General features: G+C 56.4%; 2 protein-coding genes across 2 annotated transcripts in view; one reads left to right on the top strand and one right to left on the bottom strand.

Moving 5' to 3' along the window:
- The window catches only part of IKBKG (inhibitor of nuclear factor kappa B kinase regulatory subunit gamma), a 19,083-nt gene extending 15,709 nt beyond the window's left edge, over positions 1 to 3,374 (bottom strand). The window contains exon 1 of the mRNA XM_007457445.1: positions 3,263 to 3,374. The gene's annotated coding sequence lies outside the window, so the exon portion shown is untranslated. The remainder of the gene's footprint in view (positions 1 to 3,262) is intronic.
- Positions 3,375 to 4,021: 647 nt separating this feature from the next.
- On the top strand, positions 4,022 to 16,270 carry G6PD (glucose-6-phosphate dehydrogenase). The gene is made up of 13 exons (XM_007457444.1): positions 4,022 to 4,243; positions 4,816 to 4,943; positions 12,427 to 12,464; positions 12,545 to 12,653; positions 13,174 to 13,391; positions 14,236 to 14,394; positions 14,482 to 14,607; positions 14,860 to 14,953; positions 15,232 to 15,418; positions 15,506 to 15,741; positions 15,830 to 15,906; positions 15,993 to 16,085; positions 16,186 to 16,270. The coding sequence occupies exons 1-13, from the start codon at positions 4,162 to 4,164 to the stop codon at positions 16,268 to 16,270; spliced, it is 1,632 nt and encodes a 543-aa protein (XP_007457506.1). The 5' UTR covers positions 4,022 to 4,161.
- The last annotated feature ends 4 nt before the right edge of the window (positions 16,271 to 16,274 follow it).

Genomic DNA, 16,274 nt, shown 5'->3' with positions numbered 1-16,274 from the left:
GTTCAGCACTGGTTGTAAACTGTGCCTAGCACTATCTCCAGGCTGTAACCTGAGGAACTTCACCAGAGAGGAGAAATCACGGAGATTATTTTTGGAGGGAGGTGCCAGTGTGCCGGGAATCCTACCCTGACACCTACACCTCCAAGCACGAGTGGAGGGTGCTGGCCCCTCACCTAGTGTACTGAGTGGAATGATGGCCCCCAATAAGGTATGTCCACGCCCTGACCCCCAGAACCTGTGACTGTGATCTGACTTGGCAAAAGGGCCTTTGCAGATGTAATAAAGTTAAGGATCTGGTGATGAGATCATCCTGGATGAGAGTGGCCCTAAATCCAATGGCAGGGTCCTTATAAGACACAGAAGAGCAGAGATACAGACGCAAAGGAGAAGCCACGTGAAGATGGAGGCAGAGACGGGAGGGATGCGGCCACAAGCCAAGCGGCACCTGGAGCCCCCAGAAGCTGGAAGAGGCAGGAAGAACCCTCCCCTGGAACCTCCAAAGGAAGCACGGCCCTGCCAACACCTCGATCTCAGGCTTCTGGTCTCCAGAGCTGGGAGAGGATAAATTTGTTGTTTTCAGCCCCCTGGCTTGTGGAAATCTCCCACAGCAGCACTAGGAAGTCCATACACCAGGTAAGAGGGGCTTCACTCAGAGCCTGATGAGTGTTCCCTGGACCTGAGGGGCCGAGGCGGACATCTAGCATCTGACGTGTAAGTGGGAGCTGGGCTCACAGCCGGCTGGGCTCACAGCCGAAGAGAGAGTGGCAGACACAGGCTGAGCTGTTTGTGTTCTCTTGTGAACTAGAGTACAGAGAGGGAGGCTATGCCGGACAGCAGCAGCCTGGAGCCCTTTTAAGTCCTGACCAAGAAGACTGACTACATGGAGGAGGAGGCCAATCCCAACAGAAGTGTCCAGGAGTAGGGCCTGAGCTTCAGCCAGAGACTCAAACACCAAGTGAGCCTGGACATTTCACTATTACACTGATACTTATCTGAACACCCTCCTGACCCACCAGCAGTATCTGACGGATCGCTGGTCCCTGATTCCAGAACAGCCCACTCTCCTGGTTCTCCTCCTGCCTCACGGGCTGCCCCTGCTCCGGCTCTTTCACTGGACCATCCTCGTCAGCCCAGCCCTTCACGTGGCGGTGCCCAGGGCTCTGTTCTGGGATCTTTTCTCTAACTCCAGTCACTCCAATACTAATTCCATCCAGACTCAAAGCTGTAACCCTCATCTTAATGCTGATGATACCCCAACTCAGAACTCCTTCCTGAACTCCAAACTAACACATCAAACTCCACATCTCCACTTGGGTATCCAGTCATCCTCTCAAAACTAACGTTTCGGGCTTCCCTGGTGGCGCAGTGGTTGGGAGTCCGCCTGCCGATGCAGGGGACACAGGTTCGTGCCCCGGTCCGGGAAGATCCCACATGCCACGGAGCGGCTGGGCCCGTGAGCCATGGCCGCTGAGCCTGCGTGTCTGGAGCCTGTGCTCCGCAACGGGAGAGGCCACGACAGTGAGAGGCCCGCGTACTGCAAAAAAAACAAAAGTCTCTAAAACTGCACTCCTGACAGTCCCCAGAAGCCAGCTCACCCACGGCCTTCCTTATTAGCAGTTGGTGGCAAATCCATCCTCCAGTTAGCGGGACAAAAACCTAGGAGTCCTTCTTGAGTCCTCTCTGCCGCTCACAGCTCACATTGGATCCATCAGGAAATCCTGTCAAAATGTACCTTAGAATTTATTTGATGATGCTAAGCAAATAATGGTAACTATTTTAGGTGTGATAGTGGTATTGTGGTTATGTTTCTTTCAAAGTCATTTCTTAGAGATGCACACTGAAATATTTGTGGACGAAATTACACTGTCTGGAATTTGGTTCAAAATAATGGGGGAACTCCTAGGTATCTACCTGAAAGAAATGAAAACCCATGTCCACACAGGGATGTTCACAGCAGCATTACTCCTAACAGCCAAAGAGTGGAAATGACCGAAATGTCCATCAGCTGATGAATAAACAAAATCTAGTATGTTCCCACGCTACAACATTAGGCTAAGAGAAAGAAACAAGTCACAAAAGACCACATATTATATGATTCCATTTATGTGAAATGTCCAGAATAGGCAAATACATAGAGACTAGTGGATGCTTAGAGCTGGGGTAGATGGGGTGATGGGGGTGATGGCTAAAGTTTATGGGATTTCTTTTTGGAGTGATGAAAATGTTCTGGAATTAATGGTGATGGTTGTGCAAGTCTGTGAATATACCAGCAAATTGTACACTTTAAATGGGTGAATTGTAAGGTATGTGAATTATATGTCAATAAAGCTATTTTTGAAAATAATAGAATACTGTGAGGGGTATAAATTAAACAAAAGTAGCCACGAGTTGGTAACTGTTGAAGCTGGGAAGTGGATACATTGGATTTACCAGACTATTCTTTCTACTTTTGAACATCTTTGAAATTTTACATAATAAAATGATCAGAGCAGCATCGTCTCTCACCTGGATTACTACAATAACCTCCTAACAGGTCACCCTGCTCCTACCCTTGCCCCCTACAGTCTGTTCTCCCCACCGCGCCAATCAGCGAACAATCAGCTGAACAATCAGCCTAAAAGGTGACTCTGATCACATTCCTCTTCTACTCGGATCCCTACCATGGTGTCTCTCATTGCCCATCTCGTAAAACTCAAAGACCCTACAACCCGCCTACAAGGCCGTGCGCTATCTGGTCCCCCATGGCTTCCACTCTAAGTACTCTCCCCTCGCTCACTCTACTCCAGGTATAGTGGCCGCCTTAATGAGTTCCTCGAACATGCCAGGATGACCCATTCATCCTCAAGTCACAGAAATGATATGAGGTCCGGGAGACAGTCACCTTTTGCAAAAGGAGCAAAATGAGACACATGAGTTAAGATACTTAGCTGCCAAGTTATATTTGAGGCCTTTTTAAAGAACTTAACCTCAAATGCAGTCAAGTTTGAACAGAAAATGTCTCCGAACTAGAAGAGTCATTCACAAACTAGGGGTGTGGTCAGACTCCGCCGTGGTGGAGGAAGAACAGGCAGGAACAGTCCCGCTCACCCCTAAAGTAACCTGAGTCCTAAATCGGCTGGGCTCGGCCCCTGGTCTAGAAGCTGGCGGCAGAACCCGGCCGGGGCCCAACAGGAGGGGGAAGCCTGGTCGTCCGGGGAGGGGGGTCTCGGAGGCGGCGGAACACCCACCGATGGTACCCTGTCTTCGGAAAAGAGGACCACACCTGTCAGCAGAGTCGGTCCGACGTGAGAAAGGCGGGAGTAGCGGGCCCCGAGCGCTCCTCGGACCCCGATGCTCCGAGAAAGCCTGGGTTCCGCGGTAGCCCTTCCCTTCTCCCGCTGCCAAATTCCCACTTCCGGCTTCCGGTGTCGTAGCTGTGGGATCCGGAAGTAAAACACTCAGGCCCCGACCCCGGCCGGCCGGTGAGAGGTGTGAGGGAGGCTGCCTCAGACCGAAACCCGAGCCCGGCAGCCTCAGCTGGCCCTCAGGACGTTCCCCAGTAATATGCGTCGCGACCCGCATTCCCCCTTGTCTCTCCGTCGGCTGCATCCAGCCTCGGGACGCTTGGCAGCCCCGCCCCCGTTAGGGGAGGAGCCACGACGAGGCTATCATCTAATAGGGCCGGTTTGACCTGATCCGGCGACCGGTCCAGCGAGGGGATGGGGCTGCTGAAGGCCCCGCCCACAAACAAGGTCGAGGGGCGTGACCACGCGGCCAGCGGAAGTGGAGCCCTTAGCGAGGGCGGGGGACCTCCCAGGGCGCGCGAGAAAGCTGGACTATAGGGGCGGGGTCGGGCCAGGGATGGGCACGCGGGCGAGCAGTGGAGAGCAGCACGCGGACTCCCTAAGCATCGGGGACACGGTGCAGCGGCGGCGGGTAAAGGAGGCGGCTCATAGCCCAGCAGCCAGCGCAGGTGCTCAAAGGGCAGGGCGGGCCAGGGCTGGGCCCTCGCACAGGGTCTGCTGGGGTGAGGGGGGCGGTGGGGGTCGGCCTGGAATGCGCGCGCACCTGCCCGCCCCTTGGCCCTCCCCGCCCCTCGAGGGAGGGGTCTGCAGAGGCCCCACCCGCGCGTCTCGCCTGAGGCTGGTCAGCTCAGACCAGGTGCCCGCCCCCGCCGGTTAAATGGGCCGGCGGGGAGTAGCCCCCGGAAACTGCCCGGAACTCCGGGGCTGCGAGCGCGACGGGCGGCAGCGTCGAAGCACAGGTAACTGAGTGGGCGGTCGCGGCGCTGCGAGGCACTTTGATTTCCCATACTTGGGAACGGGGCAAAATCGAGAGGGTCTTAGCCGATCTCACAGTCCCCTGCATCCCCGCCCCACCCCGCCACACTGGACACGGGACTTGCCGGTGTCTTGCAGCGTGGCAGGAGGAGGGCTGGAGCCACACTCCATCAGCTGCACAATCTAGCATGCTCCAGCTCATTGTGGAGTTTCCACCTGAATCCCAGGTGAGATAGTCTTAAGCAGGTCGTACAATGCTCCAGCAGGGTTTTATTCAGTTCCCCAGAGTGGAGGCCCTAGTAGGAATTCACTAATGAGTGCTTTGGGTAATTTTGTAACATACACCATGAAAGAAGGTTGCCCAGAGAGTATGGCCAGAGACCAGGGCCAGCAGTTTCTAACCTCCCAAACGTCCTGCTCCCCAGCCATTCACAGTGAGTGGTTTCAATAATCAGGCACCAGCTGGGTGAGAGCCCAAAGGACCCCTCCAGAAAGGGGCCAGCTTCTCAATGCTCTTCTGTTCTCCTGCCTTGTTAACCAGTTTTTCTTCCACCAGAGAGCATCATGGCAGGGCAGGTGGCTCTGAGCCGGACCCAGGTGTGCGGGATCCTGCGGGAAGAGCTGTACCAGGGTGATGCCTTCCATCAGGCTGATACGCATATCTTTATCATCATGGGTGCATCGGTGAGTCTCCCCCAGGCCCCACATCATAGAAGCAGAAGACTTAGAGCGTGACGTTGCTTCAGTTCCCTTCCCTTTAGGTACCTGGGCTTTCCCAACTGATTGTCGTCGGGTCCCTCGGGCTCTGCTCGGTTGGGCTCTCGCTGTTGCCCTTGCTCATGTGCCACTCATCCTACCACCACCCAGTATACACACACTGCGAGGCATTTCTGAAGTCCGTGTGCAGCCATTGACTGTAGACCTATGTCCTGGAGCTGGGAGGTCCTTAGAGACTGTCTGGTTGGACTTCCTCCTCCACAGGGAAAACTGAGATGCAAACAGGGGAAGCGATTCATTCTGGGAGTATGTTTTCCAAACCTGTTTCTGACTTGACAGATGTCACACAGTTAGATCCAGAGGTAGGATTCGAGGCCGGATCTCTGCCTTATCTCTCTACCGTCAAGTTCCCTGAGGAAAAACACTCAACCTTTCTTGAAACACCATCTCTTTGCCCCAGCTTCCAAGGCCTGCTGAGGAACTGAGACCAGCCCCATTGTCTAGCCAGTGGAACTGCCACTTTTCTCTGATCAGAAAGGCCAAAGAGTAGAAGCAAAGTCAAAAGTAAAGTACGCTGACCATACGTGATGAGGGTGGGGGAACAGGAGAGGGAGGGTGGGTCCTCGGAGAGCCATGACCCCTGACTGAAGTGCTCTCCCCACGTGCCGTGTGGAAACAAGATCTACCCAGTGGTAAGACATGAGCAGGGGCTGGGGAGCTGTCAGGGTTTCATCTCAAAGTGAAAGTGGTCTCTTTTCACTTTTCATCGTGGACTTGACCAAGAATCTGCTACCCATGATATGAGCATCTTTGCTGGTAACTTATTATTATATAAACCTCAAGTGAGAGTTCTACCCAAACTAGTCAGCTCTTGACGGGGCAGACATTGTCTCTCTGTGACTTCCACACCACTGTCCCCTCAGCTCTGGAGGAACTCGGTTCTTCGTTCATGTGTCGTAACACACCACCGTGCTTTGCAGAGCCTGCTTCCTGCCAGTTTTGTGATTCTGTTCAGAACTTGGAAAAGCGAGCCAGAATGCAGGGCTCTGCCAGTGGGAGGGAAGGAAGGTCACCCCAAACACTGTCCCCTGATCCCCTGTCACCCAGGACTGGGGGGTGCCCAGGAGGAGCACACGGAGCAGGCCTGGTCCCCACCCTGGCCCCGGCTTCATCCCCTTAGAGGAGCCAGGAACCTTAACACCTGGGACCTTGTCCAAGAAATGGGTTGGGGGAGAAAGTAACTCAGGATTATTTTTCCTCCTTCCCCCCCATCCCCATACCAGCCTGTCACAGGATGCTCCAACAGAGGGTCCCAGGCCTCAGTAAATGGCATATGACCCCAGGCCCTCGACACTTAGATACCTCATTGAGAGCATCCAAGTTTGCTTTGTGGCCTGGGGCAGGTGTCTTTCCTTCTCTGAACCTCATCATCTCCACTTAGCAACTGAGGTCTTTTGAAGCAAGTGTGGAGGGCCCTGCGGCTCTGCTGAGCTGATTCTGTGACTCCACTGCCTTCATGTGGGATGGGCTTGGACTTAGGCAACTTTGTTTCTTTGCCAACAGTAGGGTTCCCCTTTGCTCTCCTCTGTTGTGGGAGCGATAACCAGAGGCTTCTAGAGCAGAAGTGGGAAGTGCCGCTCCAGCAGGGTGGAGTGGGGGAGGAGGAGGGTCCTTGAGGAAGAGCCCTTGTGTATTTCTCCCTCCTCTTGTTCCGGGTGCGGGAGGGTGTCCCTGCAAGGGCAGCATCTAGAAGAGCTCCCACCTAGCCCAGCTGGGAGGCTTCCTCCCTCCTCCCTCCCCCCTCCCTCCCCCTCCTCGTGGGAACTGTGCTGGGGGCCAGAACCCAAGGTGAGTGCATGTGACAGCAGACACTGCCAGGCCTTCATGTTCCCAGGGCCATGGAACAGAGCCTTCCTCTCAGAAGGACGAGCGGACGCAGTGCCCCTGGGGCAGGCTGGGCTGCGGGGCTGTCCCCTGCCCCCTCTCCTCCCTGGGCCGCTTACCCAACCGTCGCCCGCATGCCCAGCTTCCTTCCTGGTGGTGTCCTGAGGCTGGCTCGTGGACTTACCGATGGGCTTTCAGCCACTCTCTTCTCCCTTCGCTGAGACCACTATCTCCCTTCTCAGGACTCCCACCCTCGGCTGGGAAGGGAGTGGAGGTACTTACTGTCCCAGTCCAGAGAGCTCTGGAATGAAAGAGCTCAGTTTCTCCTTATAGACCAGCATTGGGAGAGGAACCTGGGGCCTGGCAGATCGCATGTGTCCTCTCCCAGGCTGGAGCCACTTTCCCCCCACAGTGGGAGGAGAGAGCAATCGGGGCGACAGAAAGAGGATAGGACTGGGAGCCCCCTCGGGCAGGACTGGCTCACTGCACGGTCCTCAGCACGTCCCTCGCCTCTCTGGGCCTCGGTTTCCCCACCTGGACCACGAGGGCCGTGGGCTCGATCGGTGCTCAGGTCCCATCCCAGTGATGGGCCCGTGCATGGCATGATCTGGCAGCCTCAGCCCTCCCTCTCCTCAGGGTGTTTCTGGGCTGCCTCCCCTCTTAGGGCGATAAGATTCTTGCTGTGTCATGATGACTCTGGCACTCCCCCAAAGGCCTGATGATTCATGAGCCCCAGGGAGTAGGAGGGAGGCCCTTTTGTTGGTTTTGCAGCCCAGCCTGCCTCAGCAGCCCCAGGGTCTCACCCCAGTGGCTGGGATCCAGCTGGGCCCCAGCAGAGCTGCGCTCCACCCTGGGACCTGGGCGATCCTTGACCCGGGTGGCCCTAGTGGGACAGGGATAGCCCACCCCTGCCTGGCCTCCAGCTGGCAGCCGGCCTCTGCATTCTCTGCCGCGCCCCTCCACCCTAAAAGCCTCCGAGACCGAGGGTTTATAAAACTGGAGACTGAGGTCAGACCTGGGCAGTGGCAGGCAGGTGGCGGCCCATGGCCCTTTGCTGACAGCTGGAGATCTGAATCAGGCACTGCTTCTCCTGCTACATCACCACGTGTCCCCAGGCACGCCCCTCCCCGCTGTGGTCCTCGGGAACCCCATCATTGCCCCCACCATGTGCAGCATGCTCTCTTCCCACAGTGGTTCTGGCAGAGGAGTCCAGCCCAGGCTGGTGGGGAGGGTGGGCCTCCCCGGGCCCCTGCCCCCCACTGTCCTGGGTCCTACCTCGTCTTTCCGTCGGGTGACTCGGATCCTGACAGGCCACTGGTTGCAGGGCTGAGCTGAACAAGGCGAGCAGGTTCTATCGCTAGTTAATCCCAAAGGGACCAGCGAGAGCAGTGGGGTGCAGGGCGCCGTGAATCAGGCAGGACGCCGGGCCCGCTGGGCCCGGCGGGCAGCCTGCTGGAATTTGATCGGAAGCAAACATTCCACTTGGCCAGGAAGGCGGGAGGTGGCTGTGGGCCGTGGTGCTGGTCGTTTCTCCCAGCCAGTCCCTGACAAGCCCGGGAGGAGACGGGGCCCACCGAGCCCCGGGGACCAGAGTGGAGTCTCCCACCGGCCCGGTCCCAGTGATGGAGAAGCAGGAAGCAGGCGCAGATGGGCCCTGGGAGGAGGGGGCCGCAGCTGGGGGCTACTGGGCTCTGGGGCAGCTCGAGGCCCCGGCTGGGGGTTGGAGCCGAACCTTGATGCGCTGCCGTCTCTGTGGCTCCCATGGAAGGTGGCAGGCACGTGGGGGATCAGTTCTGAGCAGTTGGCAAGACATGGGCAGGGGCAGCAGCACAGGGAACCGCCCACTTCGGGCCATCAGGGTCCCAGTGGAGCCTGGAGGTGGTGACCTGGGCTGGAACAGACACCTGGGCTTGTCTGCATGCAGAGGTCGGCTCAGCCCGGGAGTTGGAAGCTGAAGCCAAGGACAGGAGGAACGCAAACGTTTGAGTCTCACAAGTGGCCCGCCCCGACCTCCACCGCCACCCAGGAGCCCCCACGTGCCTTCCTACCTGCCTGTCTAGGGGGCAGGGATTTAATCAGGTTGGAGTTGCTTCGCTTCTGGTCACACGGCTTCCGTTCTGCAGTGGTTCATAGAACCCATCCAGTGGTTACGTGGCTCCTAAGGTCATTTTGCCGCGAAGATTTGGGTCCTTATCCCTGGAGGTGGTTTTCCTGCCCAGGGTGAGTCCAGCGCCTCCGCGGCCCTCCCTGATTACAGGGCGGGCTCATGAAAGGGTGGCCTGCTGTGCCCCACAGGCTTCCTCTGCCCCCCACCCCGCCCCACCCACCCACCCCACCCCCGGCCATGCCCTCACTCGAAGCCTCTTCCACCTGAGTGGAGAATTCCTTTGTCCGGTCACCAAATTAACGCATGTTGCCGTGGCCACGGCGACTGAACTGGAGTGGAGAGAAGGGACTTTTTAGTGACTTTTTAGTGAGTCTTCTGTCACCTTCGTGGGATGACCATATTGTTGCCCACAGTTACTGTGTGTTCATACCCTTGCTTTTACTTTGGAAAGTTTCACGTGCGCACAAGTCAACAGCTAAGCGCTCAGGCTACCCGGGCCCCACCCTCTGCTCGGTTATTATTCTTTTCAGTCTTTTTATTTTTAGGTAAAACTTGTACACGTTGAAAGGCACCCATTTTCACTGTAAAGGTGTACACACCTTTATTAGCAAAGAGGATGTTCCCACCTCCCCAGGAAGTCCTTGGGCGGTGGTCCACCTCCTGCTCTGGAACACCGTGGCTGTCACTTCCATCATCGTGCAACCATTTTGCCTTTTCTAAAGCTTCACTTAAATGAACTCAGGGTATTTAGTCTTGTGTCTGGGTCTGGGGCTTAGCATTACAGTTTTGAGATTCACATGTGCTGGGTGGGTCACTGGCTCATCCCTTTTTTGTTTGTTTTTGTTTTTGTTTTGGCCTCCTGCACAGCTTGCAGGATCTTAGTTCCCCGACCAGGGATTGAACCCAGGCCCCCTGAAGTGGAAGCAGGAGCCCTAACCCTAACCACTGGCCCGCCAGGGAACCCCTCGGCTCACGCCTTGATGCTGCCTGTCCATCCCCTGTTGATGGATTTGAGCCTTTGGGTGGATTCATCTTCTTTTTTTTCTTTTTTTCTATTCACCTTTTTAGTAGTGTATAATGGTGAACAGGAGTTTCTAATTTTGCTGAAACCTTCATCTACCCGTTTTTCTGATTACTGCTTTCTGTGTCCTAAGAAATCTGTTTCTTCTCCCATCTGTTGATTTTTTTAAATCTAGCAACCTTGCTAAAATCTCATTAATTGTAATAATTTGCCTGTAGCTTGCTTTGAGGTGGTTTTTTTTTTTTTTTTATTCAAATATAGTTGGTTTACAATGTTGTGTTAATTTGTCTGTTTTTTTTTGTGGTTGTTTTTTTTTTTTTTTTTTTTTTTTTTTTTTTTTTTTTTTTGCGGTACGCAGGCCTCTCACCACTGTGGCGTCTCCCGTTGCGGAGCACAGGCTCCGGACGCGCAGGCTCAGCGGCCACGGCTCACGGGCCCAGCCACTCTGCGGCATGCGGGATCCTCCCAGACCGGGGCACGAACCCGTGTCCCCTGCATCGGCAGGCGGACTCCCAACCACCCTGCGCCACCAGGGAAGCCCGAGGTGGTTTTCTTTTAATGGACAGACTGTCAGCTACAAAGAGGGCCAGCGTGGCTCTTCGTTTCCCGTCCTCACATCTTGTCTGCTCTCCACCTGCCGCTGTCAGGGCTTCTGGTGGGGCATTGAATAAACAGCCAATGGCAGGCGCTCTTTTCTTGCTCCTGGCTGTTTAAAGGGGATTATTTCAACATTTCCCCACAATATATGATGTTTGTGAGGGTTTTTAATAGGTGCTGTTTATCAAGATAAGGAAGTTCCCTTTTATTCCTAGTTTGGTAAGAGGTCCTATTGTGATAGATGTTGATGTCTGGAACACTTTATCTACATCTGGTGAGTTTAGCAAGGTTGCTAGATTGAAAAATCGAAAGGAGTAGACAGATTTCTTACAGCTTTTTTCCTTTAATCTGTTAATGTGGTGAATTTCAGTGTTTTTGTTTTTTTTTTTTTTGCTTTTCAGCATCAAACCAACCTTTCATTTGCAGGATGACCCCAACTTGATTCTGACATATTCCATTTTTGATGTTGCATGATTGGGTTTGCTGGTATCTTCTGCAGAAATTTTGCATCTGCATCTGTGTACATGGACGAGATGGGCTTGGGGCCTCCTGTGTGCATTTCTCAGAGGTTCCAGCCGCAGGGTTCTGGGGCCCCATCACGTGGCTCAGCAGGTGCTTCCCAGGCAGACTTTGCCTCAGACTGGTGTTCTCTCTTCCTGGTAGACCCGCTGGCAGAGCTTTCTGTGCCAGGATCAGGGCCAGGCTTGTCTCGTTGGGAAGGCTGTGGCTGCAATCCTGTCTCCTTAATAACCATTGCCTGCTCAGGTCCCTTGCTCCGTTTTGGTATATTGGATTTTTCTAGAAATGTGTCCATTTCACGTAAGTTGTCAGACATGCAGTAAGGTTGTTCATAAACCCCTCTTCTGTCTTTCCCATCGGTAGTTTTGTCCCACTGCACTCCTAATTCTTGGTGCCTGTTTAAAAAGCAGTCTTGGGACTTCCCTGGTGGTGCAGTGTTTAAGAATCCACCTGCCAATGCAGGGGACACGGGTTTGAGCCCTGGTCCAGGAAGATCCCACATGCCTCAGAGCAACTAAGCCCGTGCGCCACAACTGCTGAGCCCGCGAGCCACAACTACTGAAGCCTGTGCTCCGCAACAAGAGAAGCCACCGCAATGAGAAGCCCGCGCACAGCAACCAAGAGTAGCCCCCACTCGCTGCAACTAGAGAAAGCCCACACACAGCAACGAAGACCCAACGCAGCCAATAATTAATTAGTTATTGTAAAAAACCGGTCTTGCCAGAAGGCTCTGTTTTGATTAGTCTTTTTCAAACACCAACTTTCGGCTTTTTGATCTTTTCTTTTGGTTTGTTTTCCATTTTACTCATTTTTATTTTTCATTGTTCTCTGCCTTGTAATTTGTTTGGGTTTAAAGTTCTGCTGTCCTTTTTGTAACTTCTTCAATTGAATTCTGAGCTCATCAGCCCCCAGCCATCCTTCTTTGCTCACCTAAGCATTTACGGTCGTGTCTCATTTGATGTGTGCTACTTCCATTGCCATTCGGTTCCAGGGAATTTAGGGTTTTCTTTAGCCCGTGAGCTGTTTAGAGGCGGGCATCTTGTGTTGGCTTCGGTTCTGCCTGCTCGACCAGAGACGGGGGTCTGTGGATCGTGGAACCAGCGGGTTGGTGGTTGCCTCCTGGCCAGCACAAGGCCTCTTTGCCTCGAAGTGCCCCCGGCAGTGTGCGAGCACTGTCGGGTCAGGGTCAAGGGCTAGGCTGGGCTCTAGTTCAAGCTGCTCAGGCTGTACACAGGGGCAGGACAAGGGTACCCGGGTGTCCTGGGGGGAGATGATCAGGGCATGTCCTCGGCTCCTAACCATGCCTGTTTTCTCTGCCACAGGGTGACCTGGCCAAGAAGAAGATCTACCCCACCATCTGGTAAGCTTGTTCCCCCGCTGCTCACTGCCCCCCGCGGTCCTCTTGCCCTCGCCCTCGCCGCAGCCATGCTCTGCCCTCAGGTGGCTGTTCCGGGATGGCCTTTTGCCCGAAGACACCTACATCGTGGGCTATGCCCGCTCCCGCCTCACAGTGGCTGACATCCGCAAGCAGAGCGAGCCCTTCTTCAAAGTGAGTGGCTTCTGGGGTCTCCATACGTGCCATACCCGCCTCCCATCTCAGATGCCCTTCCTCCCTCCCCCCAGGCCCAGCCTTTCCCCCCGTGCCGGGGCCACTTCCTCCCTAGCAATCCTCAGCCTGGCACTCCTCCACACCTGCTCCCACCGCTTCCTTGACGCCAGCCTGAGACCCCTGGTGCCCAGCCCCCTCTGACTTGGGCTCACTAGTTCCTCCCCACTGTACCCTGTGGCCCTGCACCATGGAAATGCTGCAAGCCTGACTTTTCTCAACATACCATACTTTGGTGGAATGACTTTGGAGAGAGATCTTTCTCCCAGGTCAAAGTTTCCTGAGCTCTGGCTTCCGTCTTCGGTCACGCGGCCCCCGCCCCCATGGGTGTGCAAAGCCGACGAGATGGGAGTGAGCCCAGTGCAGGGCCAGGATGGCTGACTTCTCGGGGAGCCCAGCCTGCCTGTGGGGTCAGGGAGGGAAGGAGGGGCCGCTCCGACACCCTGGCATCCGTGTTTTCTAGGCCACCGCGGAGGAGGAACCCAAACTGGATGAGTTCTTTGCTCGCAACTCCTACGTGGCCGGTCAGTACGACGACACAGCCTCCTACGAGCGCCTCAACAGCCACATGAACGCTCTCCACCAGGGCCCACAGGCCAACCGCCTCTTCTACCTGGCCTTGCCCCCCACTGTCTATGAGGCTGTCACCAAGAACATCCACGAAACCTGCATGAGCCAGACGTAAGGCTGCTCCTTCACCCTCCCTTCCTGCCTCCTGGGCCGACCGATCTAGGGAGTCTGAAAAAGATAGATGTCCCGTGTTTGTTCTTGCCATGAATTAGCTCTCCAAAGAAGGCAATAGGAGTAAGAGTAGTTCTCCAATAGCCTTTACTGAAAATGCCACCACCCGTTTACCTTCCAAATCCCCTGTATGAAATCCCGTTGTCCCTGGCAGCAGTCCCACCTAGCACCACAAGGTGGCAGTGTTGCTCCACGAAACTCTTGCTGCCGGTCGCTTACTCTAGCTTTCGGCGTTTCTCAGGGTCCCTTCGACCACCACCAGAGGGCGGCGTTGGTCCACGGGAACCCTGCTGCCTGTGCCGCAGCAGCTCAGCGCTCTGTCGTTTTTCCAAAGCCACGGCCGTGTCGGTTTCACTTTGTCCCACATTAACTCTCCGTGAGGAATAAGGGATCTTTCTCCACATTAAAACCCATGGAGGTGGCTCTGCTTTTGGCATCCCCTCCCCGTTTCCTCACTAGCTCGGGGCCACTCCTGACCCTTGGGGACCAGGAGGGAGCAGAGCCAGCCAGTGGCGCTCCTTCCAGCCACCAGCCAGTCAGCCCAGAAAGCTTCTGAGGAGGCTTTGAGCGTGGCGCTGAGGGCTGGGAAGGAGAGGAGGTGTTCTCCGTGCTGAGGCGGGGGGAGGGCCAGCCCGGCAGAGCTTTGCTGACTCATCTCACTGTAGAGCGGCGGCAGGGAGGCTCTGCCCTCACTCCCTGGGGAACGGGCTTTGGAGGGGGATGAGGGTCTCAGCCCTGGTCCCCAGGGAGGGTGTGGGAGTGACGCAGCTCTGGCCTCCCGCAGAGGCTGGAATCGCATCATCGTGGAGAAGCCCTTCGGGAGGGACCTGCAGAGCTCCAACCGGTTGTCCAACCACATCGCCTCCCTGTTCCGCGAGGACCAGATCTACCGCATCGACCACTACCTGGGCAAGGAGATGGTCCAGAACCTTATGGTGCTGAGGTGCGACCGGGGCCAGGGCTGGGCGCTGGGGGGTCCTGCTGCTGCCCCCTCGGACGCCCACCAGCCTTCACCCTGCCCCTCCTGCAGGTTTGCCAACAGGATCTTCGGCCCCATCTGGAACCGGGACAACATCGCCTGCGTCATTCTCACCTTCAAAGAGCCCTTTGGCACTGAGGGTCGTGGGGGCTACTTCGATGAATTTGGGATCATCCGGTGAGAGCCTGGCTCCACTTCCTGGGAGATCGAGGGGGCGGGCATCCCGCCACCCTGCAGGGTCGCCTCTTCCTGTTTTGGCAGCAGGAGTGTCTGAGCAGTCAGGAGTGGTCACGGTCTTCTTCCTTTGCCTTAAGGGGACCTGGCAGACACGGGGGATCAGGAAACAAGCCCAGTTTAAGGCCATGAGCCCCCAGAACCTGGCCAACAAGGAGAGGCCTTAGCTCACTGTCTGTTCCTTCCTCCCACCAGGGATGTGATGCAGAACCACCTCCTGCAGATGCTGTGTCTGGTGGCCATGGAGAAGCCCGCCTCCACCCACTCGGATGACGTCCGCGATGAGAAGGTGGGTGGAGCTGTGCCCTCCCAGGCCCCTCCCCCTTCTGCAGCAACCAGTCCTGAGCCCGAGGTGTCCTGTCCCAGAACTGACCTTCTAGGCCTTAGCTTCTCCTTCAGAAACAGTGAGGGTGGGCTGAGGTGGCCCCAGAGGGCCCTTGCGTGACGGAGCCTCCTGACTATCTGGGCCACTCACCCGTCCAGGAAGGCCACCCCTCGGAGTCACATGGTTCCTGGCACCTGCTGTCCTTGTTACCCAAGGGGCCCCTCTCCCTGGCTCTTCTCCAGGTCAAGGTGTTGAAATGTATCTCAGAGGTGCAGGCGAGTAACGTGGTCCTGGGCCAGTATGTGGGGAACCCCAACGGAGAGGGAGAAGCCACCAAAGGGTACCTGGATGACCCCACAGTGCCCCAGGGGTCCACCACAGCCACCTTTGCGGCCGTCGTCCTCTACGTGGAGAACGAGCGGTGGGACGGTAGGTGATGCCGCTGGGCCCGCGGTGCTGGGACCTGGCCCCCTCATCCACCCGAATGGCCCCCCAAGGCTGGCCTTGTCCCCCCAGGGGTGCCCTTCATCCTGCGCTGCGGCAAAGCCCTGAACGAGCGCAAGGCCGAGGTGCGCCTGCAGTTCTGCGACGTGGCCGGGGACATCTTCCGACAGCAGTGCAAGCGCAATGAGCTGGTGATCCGCGTGCAGCCCAATGAGGCCGTGTACACCAAGATGATGACCAAGAAGCCTGGCATGTTCTTCAACCCCGAGGAGTCGGAGCTGGACCTGACCTACGGCAACAGATACAAGGTGGGTGCCCGCCTGCGGGGAGGGGGTGGCGGCCAGGGTTCCAAGGGGCACGCTCCTCGGTGACTCCCTCCCGCCTGTCCGCTGGCAGAACGTGAAGCTCCCCGACGCCTACGAGCGCCTCATCCTCGACGTCTTCTGTGGGAGCCAGATGCACTTCGTGCGCAGGTGAGGGGTGGCCCCTCCCCCCCTCCTTCCCCACCTCCTTCCCTCTGGGCTGCCACCCACCCCGTCGCCGCCCCCTGTCCCCTCAGTGACGAGCTGCGGGAGGCCTGGCGGATCTTCACTCCTCTGCTGCACCAGATCGAACGTGAGAAGGCCCAGCCCATCCCCTACGTCTACGGAAGGTGCGGGGTGCGGGCAGGGGGAGGTGATGGGGGTGGTGGGGGAGGGGGACTCTGGGGCTCAGGGTTTCCTCACCTCTTCTTCCACCTGTCCCCCTCCCAGCCGCGGCCCTGTGGAAGCGGACGAGCTGATGAAGAGAGTGGGCTTCCAGTACGAGGGCACCTACAAGTGGGTGAATCCGCACTAGCTTT

This window comes from Lipotes vexillifer, unplaced genomic scaffold, assembly GCF_000442215.2.
Source record: "Lipotes vexillifer unplaced genomic scaffold, Lipotes_vexillifer_v1.1 scaffold1785, whole genome shotgun sequence".
Taxonomy (NCBI): Eukaryota; Metazoa; Chordata; class Mammalia; order Artiodactyla; family Lipotidae; genus Lipotes; species Lipotes vexillifer.
Note: the sequence above shows the minus strand (reverse complement) of the source record. Positions and strands in the feature narration are given on the sequence as shown.